Consider the following 17390-nt stretch of genomic DNA (forward strand, 5'->3'; position numbering starts at 1 on the left):
TGAATATGAAACAAAGCCACTAACCAAAAACTCAATATTCCTTGATTATATTTTTATTTAACCTTGACAATCTTAGTAATATTTTCGTAGATATAGGCAAATTCATGCAGCTTTTACTCCTTAAAATTAAAGAAGCTATTTCTAAAGTGAATTATGTACTGTCTTATCTGTTTAATCAAATTTCACCCTTGGAATCTTACAAACGCTCTTTGAGCACTGAAAAATGTCCTGTAGTAATTACATTTGAAATTTTACAGGAAAGGTCTGCTCAGATACATATATTTAATTGACCTTACCACCCATACACATACATGATGAATTCTACCTCTCTTAGCAGAAACTCAATAACATTAGTGTATAGTATAGGATAGAGAGCAGGTTAAAATCACCTTGTATATCCAAAGTGCAATAGGTGTTTTCTGATGAATAGTATTGTATCTGAGCAGACTCCAAATTCTCATTGAAAAATGAAATGTGTTATGTCCTTGTCTTGTAGTTTAGTGTACATATACAGGGAAATATATTCTGGCAAAAGGTAAGCTAATGAATTTTCAACATCTTACAATTTTAATAACATGTTTATTATGGTATGAGAGGGTTGGTTTATGTACATTTATTCTCTATTGCATGTTTTCATTTCATTCAAAATTACTGTATATAGTTACATTTTAAGTCAATGTGACATGATATCGCTTAATGCTTTATTAGCTATTAGCATACATGCAAGAAATGTACTTGTGTCTTCTAATTTATTAGTTTCCTTGCACTTTCTCACTGTTCTGCTTATAGCTATGCCACAAAAAGCACTCAGGCAACATAAAGTTTCTGACTTATGCCTTAGAAAGCAAGAAAATTCAAATAACCATTATATTACAACATATTTTAGTTCAGATGCTATATGAAAAATAAACCTCTGCAATGCTTGGAAAATCTTCTTTACTTTGAAGATACCTAGTGCATACTCAAAAGAAATAGTATAACATGATATGATGGTATAATTCAAAGAAAGCTTCCAAGACTCATTTTTATAACTTGAGAGTTTAGTGAAGGGTCAAAGTCCTTTATTTTCTACTATTTGAATACTATTAAGATTTCAAAAATGCATTTAGAGTTTAATTAGTTTGTTTTGTAAGGCAACTCAGTTTAATTCATATATCAGAAGTTTCTTCTATGTGCATTTAAGAAGTACACACAGTCATGTAACAGGATCATGCCAAAGTTATTTTGTTCAGTAAAACAAATGATTACGAAATTACTGATCTATTAATAGAGTGAATCCCACATTTATTTTTGAGTTAATGATCAGAAATGTGAAAAATTACATATTTGGTCTTTTATATTATTATTATTTATTAATTTCAGAAACCAAAATTAGATTGTGATAAAGAGCAACATACAAGTAGTCATCATTTTATCTAACTTGCAAATGCAGTGGGTGTATTTTTAATTAGCATCCTTTAAAACAAATAATAAATTATTGGATTAAAATCTTAACAGCCAAACAACTAATAAGACCATCAGCCATTTGAACTGTTAGACTGACAGCTTCAGACCCATTCACCCCATGCTGAGAAAACCTTCCCAGAAAATGCATTTGCAGAAAGAAATGGGGCAAAGGAAAGTAATGGAGATAAAAGCTGAATAATTTTAATCACTGGGTACATTATTGATTGTGTGAGAATTTTGCAAAGTGCGAATTATTGAAAATTTAATGGCAATCTGAGTTGTAGCTTTGCTGTAGTATAAGAAGGAAGCATATTCCAATTAATCAGCAGAACCATGAAGGGAAAGGGGAACAAAGGATGGAAGGTGGTGAGTAGGAGCCTATTCTTGGCTCTGCAAAGGGGGCATCAGAAGAGAGTTCTGTCTGATAACTGAGCACCCAAACTGTGTTCATGCATATTAAAGAAAACCCTGCAGTCAGACTCACTGAGGAGAAAGAACAGAAGATAAATAGCTCAGTGTCCAAGGACAAGATTCTCTCATGCAAAGAGTGTTGACTCAGTCTACCAACCTGTTCTTGTAAGGCTGGTTCCATCCAGCCTAAAACCAGCTTTATCTGCTGCTGCCACCAGTGCTTGTGCAAAACTGCCGCTGGCAAAGATGGAGCCATCTGAGGAGCTACCTACACTAGATCTATGACTAGAAAAGTTACGGTCCTCATCAGATGCAGAGCCCCATCCATTTACCATTGAACCTAAAAACAAATGTAGTCGTCTAGTGAGTTGTATATATTGGATAGCTCATCTGCTTGTACATAACTATACTAATGAACAAAAGCCTTCACTCCTCACTCTTCCTTGAGGTAAATCGGGTTTCATCAAGACTTCTTTAGCCATGTGCAAGCATCATCCATGTTTTAAACATTTCTAGTGCAGAAGAATTAAGCTCATTTAAGACATGTATCTGTTTTCAACACATGAACAAAACATGCTCTGTATGATTCCGTTCTTACCTTGTTTAAATTGTTACACCATTATTTTCTAAAGGAGAATTGCTATGTATATTTTAAGGCCTAGACTTCAGAGAAAAACATTTTTACTGAAATAAATTATAGTGTCTTTAAAGTCAACTTATCAAGAACTCAGTTGAACAAATAGTGTGAATATATTTTGAATTTAATGCAGACTAGTGATAATTGTCATGAAATCTACACTCACTTACTGCAGAAGGGCTAGAATTATTTCAAGAATTTAAAATAAAAATGTAATTGCTCAGGAAATAACAAACACTAATAATCAAAAATGTATGAATAATACCAGAGCAAATAGACTTAGAATATAACAAAAAATTTATTTTTGAAAAGTTCTATTTTTTTCAAAGCTTAGTATGATTTCTTTGTTTTTCAATTACTTTAAGACCTCCAGTTTTCTCTTTAATACTAATCTTTATTTTAGAAAATTAATCATTATAAAGAATACCACTGACATTAACATGGATTTTTCTGCAAAGTGCAACATGGCAATAGAGGAAAAGAATCACAGCTTTATGCGTAAAGAGCTGCAAAATATGATGATATTGAGAAATAATGCTTATTCTTAATTTTTAGCAAGTCATTTACACTTTTATCCTTTTTTTTTTAGACCAAAGCACACTGAGACGATCTATTACTTAAAACAATTAACATTACAGTATTTATTTAGGTTGTTGTACCATTAGAGTATGACCCAATAAAAATACCAAGTGTTGCTTATCCCAAATTTTTAAAAAGAGAGGCACAAAGTATTTATAGGAAGCTAATTTAATATTCCAGAATAAAACAAACACGTATTCACATCAAAGAGACTAAAGTTAAGTGCCATAGATTTTCTTCCCCCTTTACTCCAATATTTAAGAGACAGCAGTAGAGTTAGAAGTGTTGCCACGATAAAGTGTTTGTACTTTTAGTTCAGGTGCCAGGATTCAATAACACGGGTTTATGCACTTTCAAGACAGAGAAAACAGACACTGGAGGGGTTAGAAGGATCAGAGAAGTTAAAAGGGTGCTAAGTGTAGCAGAAAAAGAAAGAGTTTTGATTCTATTTGCCACAAGCATGGAGATACACTTTTTACTTTCCAAACAAATTCCCTTGACACAGGCCACTGCAAGGAAGCCAAGATAACACCAGCAACTGAGCCTCCTCTGAGAGAACCATTTCTGAGTTAATAATCACAAGTCGAGGACCAGCAGCCCAAAATGAAAGGAGAAATGATGCAATCAGTTTTGCAATATAATGCTACAGTAGATAAGAAAAAAATCAAAGTGATTCAGCCAGTGATCAGAAAAGAATATGAAACCCTAGAACTGAGGATACTTTGGAAACATGGGAAAGCTCAGTTTTGGTCCCTTCTATGTCCTGTTTTCTGTATTTCTACATGTCTGCTGAAATCTGCAAATAAATCTGTGCCGGCTATTTGAAACTCACTCTCCAAACAAGCATCTCCTTTTCTACATCTCCAGTTTCATTCCTAAGCTCTTCCTAACTGATTTCCTTCTGGTTCCTTCTATCTTCCTCCTTGTCATATGAATCACTTTTTCTGGGACATTTATCACATAATTCTGTCTTTCCATTCAAAGCCTTACCTAGTTTGCCAATACATTTAAACACTGACTGAGGTATTTGAGATTCTTCAATATCTAGCCCAGCCTACCTTTCCAGTCCCATTCCCTCTAATAGCCAGTTCAGCCCCATTGCCTCTCATTCCTTTGACACACCTCTAGATTGTTACTAACTGTATTGCCCAGTGCCTAACTTCAAAGTCCAAATCAATATCATCTCTTTTATCACCCTGACTCCACTTCGTCTTCAACCCTGTCTTAGAGAGAATCAATTTCTCTACCTCTTGTGTTTTTCAAATAGTATGCATATGGTAGCATATCATATCTCTACAAACTAGTGTTTGTTGCATATATGTTTTCTCTTCCAGACAGTGGAACTCTGGAGATTAGGAACTATTTATTATTCATTTTAATACCTCATGTACAGGGACATTTCCCAGTAAAAATTCAATGAACATTGGCATAATGAATTAAATGCCTTCGATATTTTCATTATTCAGTATAAATTCTGCATGGGATTCTATTCCATGTGTAATTTCCTAGCAATGGCCTTACTTTAGTTACAGAAAGAACATACTCAAAATAACTCCCAGAACATTTATTAAATAAGAAATATAAGGTCAGTCAACTCCTGTTGATTACTTGGACAATGGGGAAAGCAGTGATGTAACTAGTCCTTCATATGAGGATTTCCACATACAGATTTGCCAATTCCTAAACAAATCAACTATTTTCCGGCCTTTGGGTCTTTGCTCTGACTTTATCTCAATCATTAATGCTCCTTACTATTACTCAGAAATTCCAGTTATTCACGAAGTTTTCTCTGATGCTTTTTTTCCCTTCCCTGGGAAGAGAGGGTAGCATGGATGAATGGCATGGCTTCAAGTGGGTGTTGGTCAATATAGAAAGATATTCTTTTTTCACCACTCTCTGTAAGAGCAAAGAAACTAGATAGATGACTTTAGAGTTGAAGAGATGTGTGCCATAGTGATTTGCCCATAATGGGCAATAGGAAACCTCATCACCACAAACTAAAGAGGGCCAAGTGCCTTCAGCTTAATATAGTTGAGTTTGCCTTCAAAATGGAGGGCAAGAAGGAAACAAACAGAAGGAAAAAAAATTTCTTTCCCTCTTTGCTCCTCTGTCTTTATGTTTGACAACCCATTCTCTCTATTTGAGATATGGAGTACTTATGATATACGGAATGGCTACATTTGCGGGCAATATTTTTAAGGAAAATTGGCAATACACCATGAGTAAAAAAGTATATAACATATATTAAATTTCTTCCATAGTGTAAAATTGTTAAAATTTATTTCATGATTTCTGATTTCATCTCTCTGTGGCTACCATTCTTTCTTTTTCTTTATATTTAAACATCAAAGATTATCTGAAGATTTATGTAAACTATTACCAAAAAAAGACAATGATTATAAGAAAAGAAAAACAGTGATTCATCAATTAGAAAGTAAGCCATTTTTGTGATAACTGGCTTTCTTTCATAAATGTAAACATAACCACGAAAGTTGAAACCAAAACTAGGTAAAACAGCGAAGGTAGAGATTCTTCACAAATTACAAGCAATCCATGCCAATTTGACATGTTATAGACACAAACATAATCAATACATATTTAAAAATTTAATGAAAAATGAATTTGTGTAACATAGCCAGATTTATTTGTGTTTGCATCTTCCATCTTTCCAAATTTCTCAGGTTTAAAAATTGCTGAAAGGCCAAAAAAATCTCAAATGTATTCAAGCTGTTAAGGAAGAACTGCAGATAGGACATTAAGCTGTTGCAAAATGGTACTGAGCAGTAAAATACCATGATAAAGTGGTATCTTGCTGTATCTCCATTATGTCTTCAGCACTAAAATTAATTTATGATCAGTCATCAATTCATTTACATGTTGTTTTATGCTAAATCCTTCCTTGCTGATAGATGCTCATCCTTAGACCCATTAAGCTAGAGTAAAGTGTATGCTTTATAATATGACCCTGCTAATTGTTGCATTACCATTTTTATGAGATACAAAAACTGGCTGTCCCCCATTTTTTCAGCCAATATTTAATACAGGAGCTCTTCCTATTAAGTGCAATCTGTCTAACTATCTGTTAAATAAAATCTTCAGCTCTAAGTGTCTTTGGACAAATCAATCCAAATATTGACCTCTGCCTAGATGTAGAAGAACATTTCTAATATTTAGAAGTTCTTTCACTCAAACATATTGAATGCACAACAATTCACTTACATTCCTCAGAGAGAAAGGAATGTGTAATATAAAAGAGAAAGCAAAATAAGAAATTAAAAAATCTCTTCCTTGTGACCTATGACACCTGCTAATTTGTTCTACTCAGATAAAAATTGAATATATGATATTCCACGTTTATCTGTTAAATTTTGAAGTATTTAATTTCTTTTTAAATAAATCAGAGCTGTGGAGAATGTCTAAGAAAATTATTTAGTGATTTTTAGCATTACCTCTGAAATTTCCTTATTACAAAAATATTTTCCTTAAATTTTTGCAATAAAAGCAAGAAATCAGGTCATGCTTTTAAGTGGCCAATTCTTTAAAAGCTGTGTGGTCAAGTAAGGTGGTGAGGCTGCCAGGTTTTACTGTTTTCAAAATAATCTGCTTTGGGACTTCCAGCAAAAACCTCCAAAGACATAAAATACAGAAAATATAGAGCCCCTATTTCCTTTCAACCAGGGTATTTACGTGGGGTTCAGCAGTCAAGGAAATTTTTATTTGTTTCATTTAACAGCACTCACTCTCAGTGTTACTTTTTGTGATCACTGAGGCAGTTAGAATCTTGACTCCATGTTCAGGACATTTTTCTCCTGCCCTCTCTCCTATTGCCTTCTGTTTTTTTTTGTTTTTGTTTTTGTTTTTGTTTTTTTTCCCTGTGCTGGAGTCATTAAATACAGGAAACACTCACCCTTGACTCCCACCATGGAAGTCAAAGAAAAAAGTATTAAAGGTTTCCCCCAACCTGTTACTCAAAAGTGGTGGTTTTGGCATTTAGAAGGAAATATTACAAGCATATTCCTGAAGACTGAAACAATCCTGTATGTTTACTTTCTAGACAAAAAAGAGTGTGATGTGCTGTAATCAGAACATTGTTTGTACTTTATTACAACCAAGTAGGTTTAAACTGTAAGTATAAATTAAAATAAAATTATAAAAATGTGACTCCCTATGAGAGTTGAATTTTGTTGGCATGAGTCATTATAACTGAATATAGAATGAAATATGAAAAAAACAAATAATAAAAGTTACATCTAAAAATTTAATATTTTTGATCTTATTAAGTGTATAAGGGGTAAAAATGAATGTTTCCAGAGATAAAATAATGTGTTGTATTTGTATAAATATATATTTATTCATATATGTATACATGCACATGCACAGAAAGGGAGAGAGAAGAACAGACCAGGAAATCATTTTCCTCTTAAAAATGCTAAATCCAAAGATGAGAAAACAGTTGAGCATTTCCAGAGCAGGGATCATGACAACTGGTCTTTGGGGTAAGGCTGATTGATTTTGAACATTCTTCTGCCACTTATCAGGTGGGTGATCTTAAAGAAAGTCTTTAAACCCCTCTGTGCCTCAATTTCCTTATCTATAAAATGAGAATAAAAATAGGGTTGTGACAATTAAATGAGTTAATACATGTTAAAACCTTAGAACAGGGATCAGCAAACTTCTCCTGCAAAGTGCCATATACTGAATATTTTAGGCTTTGTTGTCTGTCATTTATTTTTTCTTTTTGTTTGTTTCTTGTTTTCTTACAACCCTTTAAAAATGTAAGAAGCATTCTTAGCTCACTAAGCCACTCATACATGAAAACAGGCAACTGTTTAGAAGAGTGCCTTGGGTGTACAAAGGGCTATATATGTGCAAGTTGTTGTTGTTGTTGTTATTACTATTATTACCAAATCTAAATTCCTAGCCAAGTGGCTGGAAGGAATAGACTTTCAATAAATATTTGTTGTGGAAATCAATAAATAACAGATTTTCAAATACATTTTCCACGCCTGAATGTTATGGACTGAATGTTGACATCCCCCTGAAATTCATAGGCTGAAGCTCTAACCCGTAACGTTATGGTATTTTGAGGTGGAGCTTTTGGGAGGAAATTAGGTTTAGATGAGGTCATGAGGGTGAGGTCATGAAGGTGGGATTAGGGACCTTATAAAAGGAGATCAGAGAGCTTGCTTCCTTCTCTGCCATGTGAAGACACAGTGAGAAGATGGCTTCCTGTAAGCCAAGAAGAGGGCTCCCACCAGAAACCCAGTCTGCCCACACCTTGATCTTGGACTTGTCAGCTTTCCACTGTTTGTGCTTTAAGCCACCTAGTCTATGATATTTTGTTATAACTACCCAACCAGACTAAGCCACTGAGACTATGGGTTATAGAATTACTGATACTTTCCTCTCTTCTTGGCCTTTTCCATTCATGAAGCATTATTTCAAAAAATTTAAAGGCCCTCATAAATTACTTAGTTGTTCCGAAAACATTTGAAAATAATATATTTATTTCTTTACAAAAATAGGCTCTGTACCCTGTTAACTGCTGATATTCCTTAATGTGGCAGCTGTTGGAATGCAACATATTTCAGAAGTAAAATTCTAAATAATTTTATATACAGTCTTATTAGCCCATCTTTGTGTTATTGCTGGGCTTTCATTCTGGTTGGCTTTAGAGTTTCAAGGACTGGTATGTAACTGTTAGTTCTATTTCATAAAAAAATGGTCATTAGTTTCATGAAAATGAAAATAGAGAATTCAGATGAAAGTGATGACTAATTTACTCACACCACACACAAATTTAGAATTCAAGGTAATTTGAGGAAAAATCAGAATCCTCTCCGTGGGCACTTACCATCTTAAAAACATACAAAGCCAATGGAAATAGCCTCTGTTTTATTGCCCACCTCATTTAGCACCATTAAACTAGCCTTGAGTGTCTGAAGAAAACATAAACACGTTAGAGTAATATTCATTAGCATGTTGGTTTCTGTAGCATTTGGTCCATACACACATGCATCTCAGGGCCACCCCCAGGTACACATACACACATGCACACATGCTCTACTGCACTCAACGTCCTATGTATGCTCATATACATACTCCTACGTACACTCACACACACACACCTTACACATAATCACAAACCCAGGCTATACTTTCAGACACGCACACTCTTCTGTACACACAGTCCCTCCCTACACACACATCCTTTTTCTGAAAAACTATATTTACTTTTATTTTTAACTTTTATTTACTTTAAATTACACTTACACCCTAGAAAGCAAATTAAATCTTTGATCATACCTTCCCCACAAAGTTATTGTAAATCCCCCCCCCCAAAAAAAGAAAAAAGTTTCCTGCTTGGCTCCTTTGGTATAGAGTGCAACTTCTTTTACTAACTAAGGAGAGATATTATTCATAGGATAAATTCATTGTGGAATGCATACCTAAACACCTTGAGGTTTTTATATATGGCAGTAATTAAGCACCGAATTTAAGTAGGAAAACAGACTTTTTCTTACCAATAAAAGCTTCATTTGGAATGAACATTATACCAGCTACAAGGGGAAATTCAGATTGTCTTTAACTGCAGTCATATTAACAGTGAAACATGTTATTAACAGGTGAGCATGTAAAAGTTCAAAATGGCCTTCTCCTGATTTATAGGTATATTTATCATCTTTGACATTATAATATTTAAGAAAAGAACTACATAGGCTCTGGCTGACTTTTATCATTGCAATTTTTACTGCATTCCTAATAGAAAAGAGTTCAGTATCAGCAGCGAGACATGCAAAACTATGCAGATTTTACCCTAAAGGAGATTATGCTAGAAATTCAGGCAAAGGGGCTTAACATAATAGTGCAGTAATAAGTTAGCTCTCTGCATTCAAAGATTTAAACTTTTGCTCTGCCACCTTCAGTCGGATCTGGATTTCAAATCACAGCAGTTTATCTGCACTTCTTAAATCTTAATTAGCTCGGCATGCAGACGGCCCCCAGGTAAAAAGAAAACCTGAAAAGTGTAGGCTTGTGCATGACATTGTGTAATTCAGGAAGTCGTGCAGAGGAAACATGTAGGTACTCATGCTTCTCCATCACTTTCATAAAGGAATTTCCATCAGTGTTTTTGAACTATAACACACAGTGTGAAATGTGTGCAAATTAAGAAGCCGTTGGAGGAAAAATGAATTAAATGGGACTGTGGTAAAATGCACTCCTAGAATGAAGAGTGTCATGAAGGTAAATATAGAAATGGGTGGCACACAGAGAAGACTCAAGGATAGGACATGCATGGGCGACACATTTGTGGCACTTATATCTTTATAGTCACGTAAGAGGCATTTGCGTGTGTGTATCAAAGAACGGATACCTACTTGAATAGAAAGACTGAATTTTTACTTTTCTCCACAGTCACTGTGTACACATTAGGATTTAAGTTTTTTTAAATACAATTTGCTAAATTTAAATCCTTGGAAAAAGGTGGCAGTCCTGGGATCATCCTAGGAGGATACGAGTTGCAGCCTTTCACTTGGTGAAGGAGGCCAGAGGAAGTCAAAGGGGTAAACAGCAAAAATAACTATTTCTTGGGAGAGAAGCAATTATTGGATCAACAATATGAAATGCATAAATGTATAGTTTATCTCGCTATACATTTTCTCCACTCTAAAAATAATACCTTGTGCAACCTTAGAGAGCCTTATTCTGAAGAGTTGCTTATTTTCATCAGTGAATGATTTTACGGAGTGAAATATCAAGAAGTGTTTTAAGATTGCATTCACTTTGTATGTTGCTCCTGATATACAAAATATATCATTTTTAAAAGTCAAGGTTTTTTACGTAATAGACTTGTTTCCCCAGTAGAGTGAACTTTTCATGAAAGCCCTGGATATAACTGAGTTTTCTTTCATGTCTTAAAGCTTTTTAAAATTCATGAATTTTTCTTATCATTTTTGCAGTGAAGCAAAAGTATTTCCAAATCCTTTTTGAATTTTGTGTTTAATATTAACATATTAAAAATGTTAAAGAAATAGATGGAGTGGAATAAATCTTACATAAGAAAGTATTTGACTTTCGATGCATTTTAATATTACAAATGGGTCACTTATTCCTATTAAATCAGTTCCATTACCTGTCACAGAGCTGTCTAGATTGTCCGTACTGGATCCGGGCGTCTGTTCTAGTGCTCTCAGGGGCCTGGGGATTTCTAAAGCTTCCTCTTCATCATCAGCATCATCATCTGGAACATCTGTTTCCAAATCGGAAATCAAAGCTCCGGACATGTAACCTAATGGTGGAACTGGGGGCTGCGGAGGTTGATTATTGCTTTGAACATGCCTAGAATTCACAAGGGAAGGAAAAAAAAAAGTACTGGTTAGCGTTCCACAAAATTGTAATTAGAATGAAACAGCCTGCTGTGGTAACTAATTTTGTTTTCTTGCTTTCCTTTAACTAATTCTGGAGCTTACTATGCTTCCTTACATTTCAGCAGAGACAATGGTCTACATATACATGACTTGCCAAAACAGTAACAACAGTATAGACTATTACACTCTTCTATGGGTATTTACGGGATGATACACAGAGGAAAAAGACTACAGACCCAACATTTTTGTGCAAATAAATCACCCAGAGGAGAATAGGAATAGTCGTCACACATATCTATTTAAAGCTGATATTTTTTGGTCCAAAAAGAATACAATTACATTCCCAGTTTTGTGTCAAAGTTCTACTCAGCCTGTGTAACCCACGTCACCTGCTGGCCCTTATGAAGAAAAGATGTCACATGAAAATCTAATACCAACACCTTCTCCCTCCAACCATGGCCCATTCGCTGCCCTACGAGGCTTTCCTCCTGCACGATCCCCCAGGAATCAGGCTGGGTGATTGTTTCCACTTGAACGAGTTTAGGTTAAACTGGGGAGGAATGGCTAATTTTGCTCTAGCTAATATTTTTGCATCTGTCTTAGCCACCAAAGTCTTAAACACCTCAAAGGCAGAAAAGATTCATCTCAGCACTCTGTGTTTAGAACAGTAGGTGTGCCAAATAAACCAGTTGCAATGAATGAATAACTCTAATTGCAACCTTGGGAAGTAGATAGAACTGGTATTATCACCTCTCTTTCAGAATTTTTTAAAGGGAGGTTCAAATTTAAGTGACTTAAGTTTCAAATAACATGGCTAGTAAAATGCAGAGCTGGACACTAGAGTCCAGTCAGCTCGCTTGGTGACTACTTAGGAGTTTTTTCTAAACCATAAAATGCTGAAGGAAAGTAAGTCTGTTATTTGTTACTGTCATTATAGAGGGAATATAGCATGTTTTGACACATTTGGTTTTCTTGGGGTTTTTTTTGCCTTGATACAAAATACTTAAAAGACCACTGGATTTAAGGGCGATTTATGCATTTTTATGGTTAGTTTTTGAGTTAAAGATACAAGATTTTCTTTAATATTTGCACTTATGGGGAAAATATTTCATTTTTCCAGAATTTGTTTAATATTCTTCTCCCAACTGCATTCTTGAACTTGTAACCAACTCCAATATTAACAAGATTCTAGACCTTTTAATGTTAAAAAACCTAAGATATTAGTTCTGGAAGCTACCTCAATATCATCAGGCCCACATCTTTAATTTAATAGATAAGGCATTTGAGGTCCCATTTATTACCTGGCATTCATCACAGCTCATTCATTGGAAAGTCAGGAAGTTTCCTAACTAATGCTTTCACAGAAAATCTTGAGTGTTGATGGCAACATCTTGCTCTAAGTGTAACCTCAAATTCTGTTTGTGAAGAGTGGATGGAGTGAGTCAAGTCATGAGCAAGAGAATATAAAGTGATATTTATATACATGAGCCATTTTTGTCTAATAATTTTCACTTTGGTCCTAAGAAGGACCGAACAGACCAACACTCTAGTCCTACAGCACTGGTGACACCTCTTGATGGAACCAAGACACACTGAGTGGTGAAAGTGTATTCCTTGAATTCGGGAGAATGAGGAGATGAACAGGAAAAGGGTACGTAACATTTTTAAGTATCTTCTAGTAACAGGCACTGTGTTCTGCACTTCATGGGTCAATAGGAACAGAATCCCTGGAGGTGAAGCCTGGAATTATTATTTTTACATATTCCTCCTGTGATGTCGATGTGCAGCCCAGATGGGCTGGCACTGCCATCCTAGTAGGGCAAGGTCCTGTGCGAGCACATGAAGACTCATACCTCCTACATGGGGCGTCAGCATGGCATTCTGGAGGACTGTTGGATTAACAGAAGCATACTCAGAGAGAGAAGCAGGGTGTGCTCTGTGGGTACTTGGGGCAGGTGGACGAGAACTAGTTTGTTCACTCATTCAGCAAGTGTCTATAGAGCACTCACTAAGTGGGGCTCTAAGAGTGGAAAGACAGCAATAAACAACTCAGGTGAAAACCCAAGCCCTCTGAATAATAACAGCTATAACGTGGCTAGATAATTTACTAAGTACTATACAAGCGTAAACTCATTTAATTCTCCCAAAAACAATGGTGTGAAATAAAGAATTTGACCTTGCCCAAAGAGAAGTTAGACTTTTGCCTTGTACTCCCGAGAGGTAATCTCTAAGCTCTAGAACATCCTGTCTGATAAAATGTCTTTACCTGGAGGCCAGAGGCTCCTCCAGAAAGTCTAACTATATGATTTATGGAGGGAACTTCGAGTCACAGGATATCAGCTCACCTTCTGGAGGGGCCATAGACCCTGGTCAGCCATGCAGATAGTCAACCACATCTATGTGACAGACCCCCAATAAAGACTCCGAAACTCAAGGCTCATGTGAGTTTCCCTGGTTGACCCATATCGTTACACTGAGTTGCTGAGAAATTGTGCTTTTCACTACTCCACTGGGAGAGGACAAATGGAAGATCCGTCTTTGGAATTTCCTAGCCTTTCTCCCACGCATTTCTTCTCTTGGCTGATTTTAATCTACCTTTTCACTATAAGAAGCTATAACTTCAAGTATAATAGCTTTCAGTGAGTTCTGCGGCTCCTTCTAGCGATTCTTGAACCTGGGGGTAGTCTTGGGGACTCTCCAAACTTGTACATAGTGTCAGAAGTGAGGGTGGTCTTGGGGGGACTGCCCTCTCACTTTGTAGATGAGTCAATTCCTATTACCATTATATTTTACAAATGGGGGACTGAAGCACAGAAGTGTTAAGCGAGTTGCCCATTATCATGCAGCTAGTAAGGAGCGGCAGTGGCCGTGGTCCAGCCTTGGCTGACCCTAGTCAAATCCCAGACCAAACAATCAGAATATCTGGGGTTGGGGCCTACGCATCCAGGTTATCCAGATGATTCCAAAACGCAGGCAGCGCTGAGACCCTCCAAGCTAGAATCTGTGCTTTAAAGGACTAATAGGCAGGGCTTCATTTAATTAACTTGAAAGAAATCCTCTGGCTCTTAAAGCAGCTGGCTTCAACTTCAATAGTTGTATTTTATAAAGCAGACTGATGCAAAATAATACTGTTTACCAGTAAAATGTCTTTGACCTTTGGAAAAACATCTGATGATTGAGAAAATGTTCAAGAACCTCTGGTTCTAAAAAAAGAACCTATGTTTGTAATAAGCTTTAAATGATATTCCTGGTTTGAGTATCTCTTTGTATATTTAGTTGTATTTTTAAAACACATAGTTCATTAACACTGAGAATAAGACATCTCATTATCAGCTCATCCCAGTAGCTAAAACTCCCAAAAAAGAAGCTGAGGCTCTTTCATAAAACTTTAACTTCAAGCACAGGACGTAAATCAACATAAGATAATCAGAGGTATGTTACTGAGATTTCATTTTCAGGAGTCGAACTTACATGTTACTGTTTGGGAGAAGGGAGAGAAAATAAGAAAAAATAACTGCACAGAATTGTGAGAGTTGGTTCCACTTGTATTCCTGTCATATTTTTCACGGGATACATCAGCAGACTGCCATCTATACCTTATGAAAGTTTATGAATCAATGAGAAAAAAAGGAATTTGGGATTTGTAATTTATTCTAGGGGCTTTTTTGTGTGTGTGCATTTACTGTTACTAACATTGTTGTTCTTTTCTGTCTCATTTAGTTCAGCCCAAAGAAGGTCTTTTAATAACTGACACTGACCATATGTGATTTGCAGAAGCTTACATTTACATATTCACAAACACATACAGAATTAATCACAGGCACTTTGAAGAATCTAAAAAGAGTCCTTCATTATGGTGTTGGAAGTGAGTTCAAGGATAAGCTAATTGAGGCTAAACTGTAAATTAGAAAAGATTCTGGTGTAGCCAAAAGTACTTGAGCCTGAAATTCAGCAGATCTGAATTCTTGCTCCAGTTCACTCTAATTAGTTGTGTGACTTTGGTCAAATTCTTTAACATTTCTTCAGTCAATTTCCTTATCTGGATGATGAAGGAGTTGTACAAAAGCATTTCTAACCCCAGCTGTAGAGTTCAATGAGACTCTCTTGTGAATTTAATGTGAAAGAACGTTTCCTCTATCCATGTGTTGAAAGCATGGGTCCCCTGACCTCATGAGGATATTTACCATGTTTGCTTTGCTATATCAAACTGATAGGCCCTTGTCAACTCATCCAGGTGAGCCTGCAGCATGGGCTGCATCTCTTCCCGTGGGGAGGGAGTTAGAGTTGCAGTGGACTGCTGTCCAAAGGAAATGGCAGGGGAAGAAGCCACGCCTCGGACAGGAGGTGTTGGGACACGATCATCATCTTCTTCCAGTTCATCTTCCATACCCTGGTGTAAATAAGTTTGTACTGGTAATGGTGGGCACCAGCTATCACTGTCATAGCTGAAATTAAATGAGGAAAAAAAGCACATTAACACTTAGGTGCGCACACACACACACACACACACACACACACAAACACACACACACACACACACACACACACAAATACACTGGCAATGAATGGCAACCACAGTAGCATCTAAAATGTTCTCCCAGTTTATTTCCTCCTGATTTCTGGTTGTTGGCACTATTATAGTAAATCACCTGGCTGTTATCTAATTTCTAATCATAAGTACATCGGTTATCTCAAGATCTCAATTTATTCTTAAAAGATCTTTTTAGCTAATTGTTACCCCGACAGTTACAAAAGGCAATAACTTCCCAACAAAGTTACTGACGTAGAAAAACCAAATTGCCAATTAAAGACAATTAATGAATTTAGTGCTTGTAGATTTAACTATTTTCTTCTCTTGTTCATCCTTGTGCACCAACAGAATATGCCAATATTCATCTAAGAAGTGTTTGATAATTTTATTTACTCTTATTCTAGATCTATGCCAACCTTTCATTCCATATGACATGTCAATCATTAAGACTTTGTGCTACAAAATGTATTCAATAGCCTTTCAACTGTCTTAATTTTTCATTAGAAACTGATGTCTCCTTGTATCTCAACATCTCAAATCTATAGAAACAGAAATTTAAAACCTAATCCTATAAAATATATATTACAAAGAAAAACAACAATTTTAAAAACAGCATGTTTTAGGGATTCTGGTTAGGGAACATAGAAAATTAATCCCAAATGTTTTAATTGTGACACAAAATCAGTAGCATTTTTATTTACACCTTCTCTGTTGTGCTATTATTTTCTTAAATCAAATAGATCCCAATGCACTTTTAAATGGAGACTTAAGGATAAGATAAGCAATTTTATTAGATGTAATTGTCCTATAAATTCAACCTCTTAAATATCCCCCAAGTCTTTATTCTACACTTCACCTCTACTCCCACGATCACAGATCAATCTCCTTCTGAGATGAACCAGCCCATTAGCTTTCCTAGTCTCTTGGAATGTCATCATCATCCCTTCTATATCTTCCATACAGGCAATCGGATTATATTTCTAAAATCTTCATTCACATCACACCTATGCTTAAATTATTAGTGATATTGCTAATGTAAGAAAAAGTTCAAACCCATTAGCAAGGACTAAAAAAAGATACTTCCCCATCTCATCAGCCTATTATTCTAGCTTAATTTCCCATTATTTCCCCAACACCAGCCTACTCTATGTTTTTTTAATCTCTGGGTCTGTATATGACTACTCTCAAATCATGTGACTGTGAGCTCCTGCTTCTCCTTCAAGGTTCAAGTCAAATGTCCTCAGTTTTGTGAGCCTTCTCTGCTCCCACCATATGGAACTGATTACAATTCCATGATACTTATACTGTGCACTCCCCATATTATACTGGAATTATTTGCCTCATGTCTCTTTTTCCCCACTATTCTATGAGATCCTTAACTTGAGAACTCTGTAATTCTCCACTTTGCATTTCCAGC

General features: G+C 35.8%; 1 protein-coding gene across 1 annotated transcript in view; it reads right to left on the reverse strand.

The window, feature by feature from the left end:
* The window catches only part of ROBO2 (roundabout guidance receptor 2), a gene marked incomplete at both ends in the record, with an annotated part of 574004 nt that overhangs the window by 8926 nt on the left and 547688 nt on the right, over positions 1–17390 (reverse strand). Inside the window, 3 exons of the mRNA XM_082654134.1 lie at positions 2015–2197; positions 11208–11413; positions 15627–15887. Of these exons, the coding sequence (XP_082510260.1) occupies positions 2015–2197; positions 11208–11413; positions 15627–15887 (650 nt within the window). The remainder of the gene's footprint in view (positions 1–2014; positions 2198–11207; positions 11414–15626; positions 15888–17390) is intronic.

This window comes from Grampus griseus (genome assembly GCF_964374135.1).
Source record: "Grampus griseus genome assembly, chromosome: 5".
In the NCBI taxonomy this organism is placed as follows: Eukaryota; Metazoa; Chordata; class Mammalia; order Artiodactyla; family Delphinidae; genus Grampus; species Grampus griseus.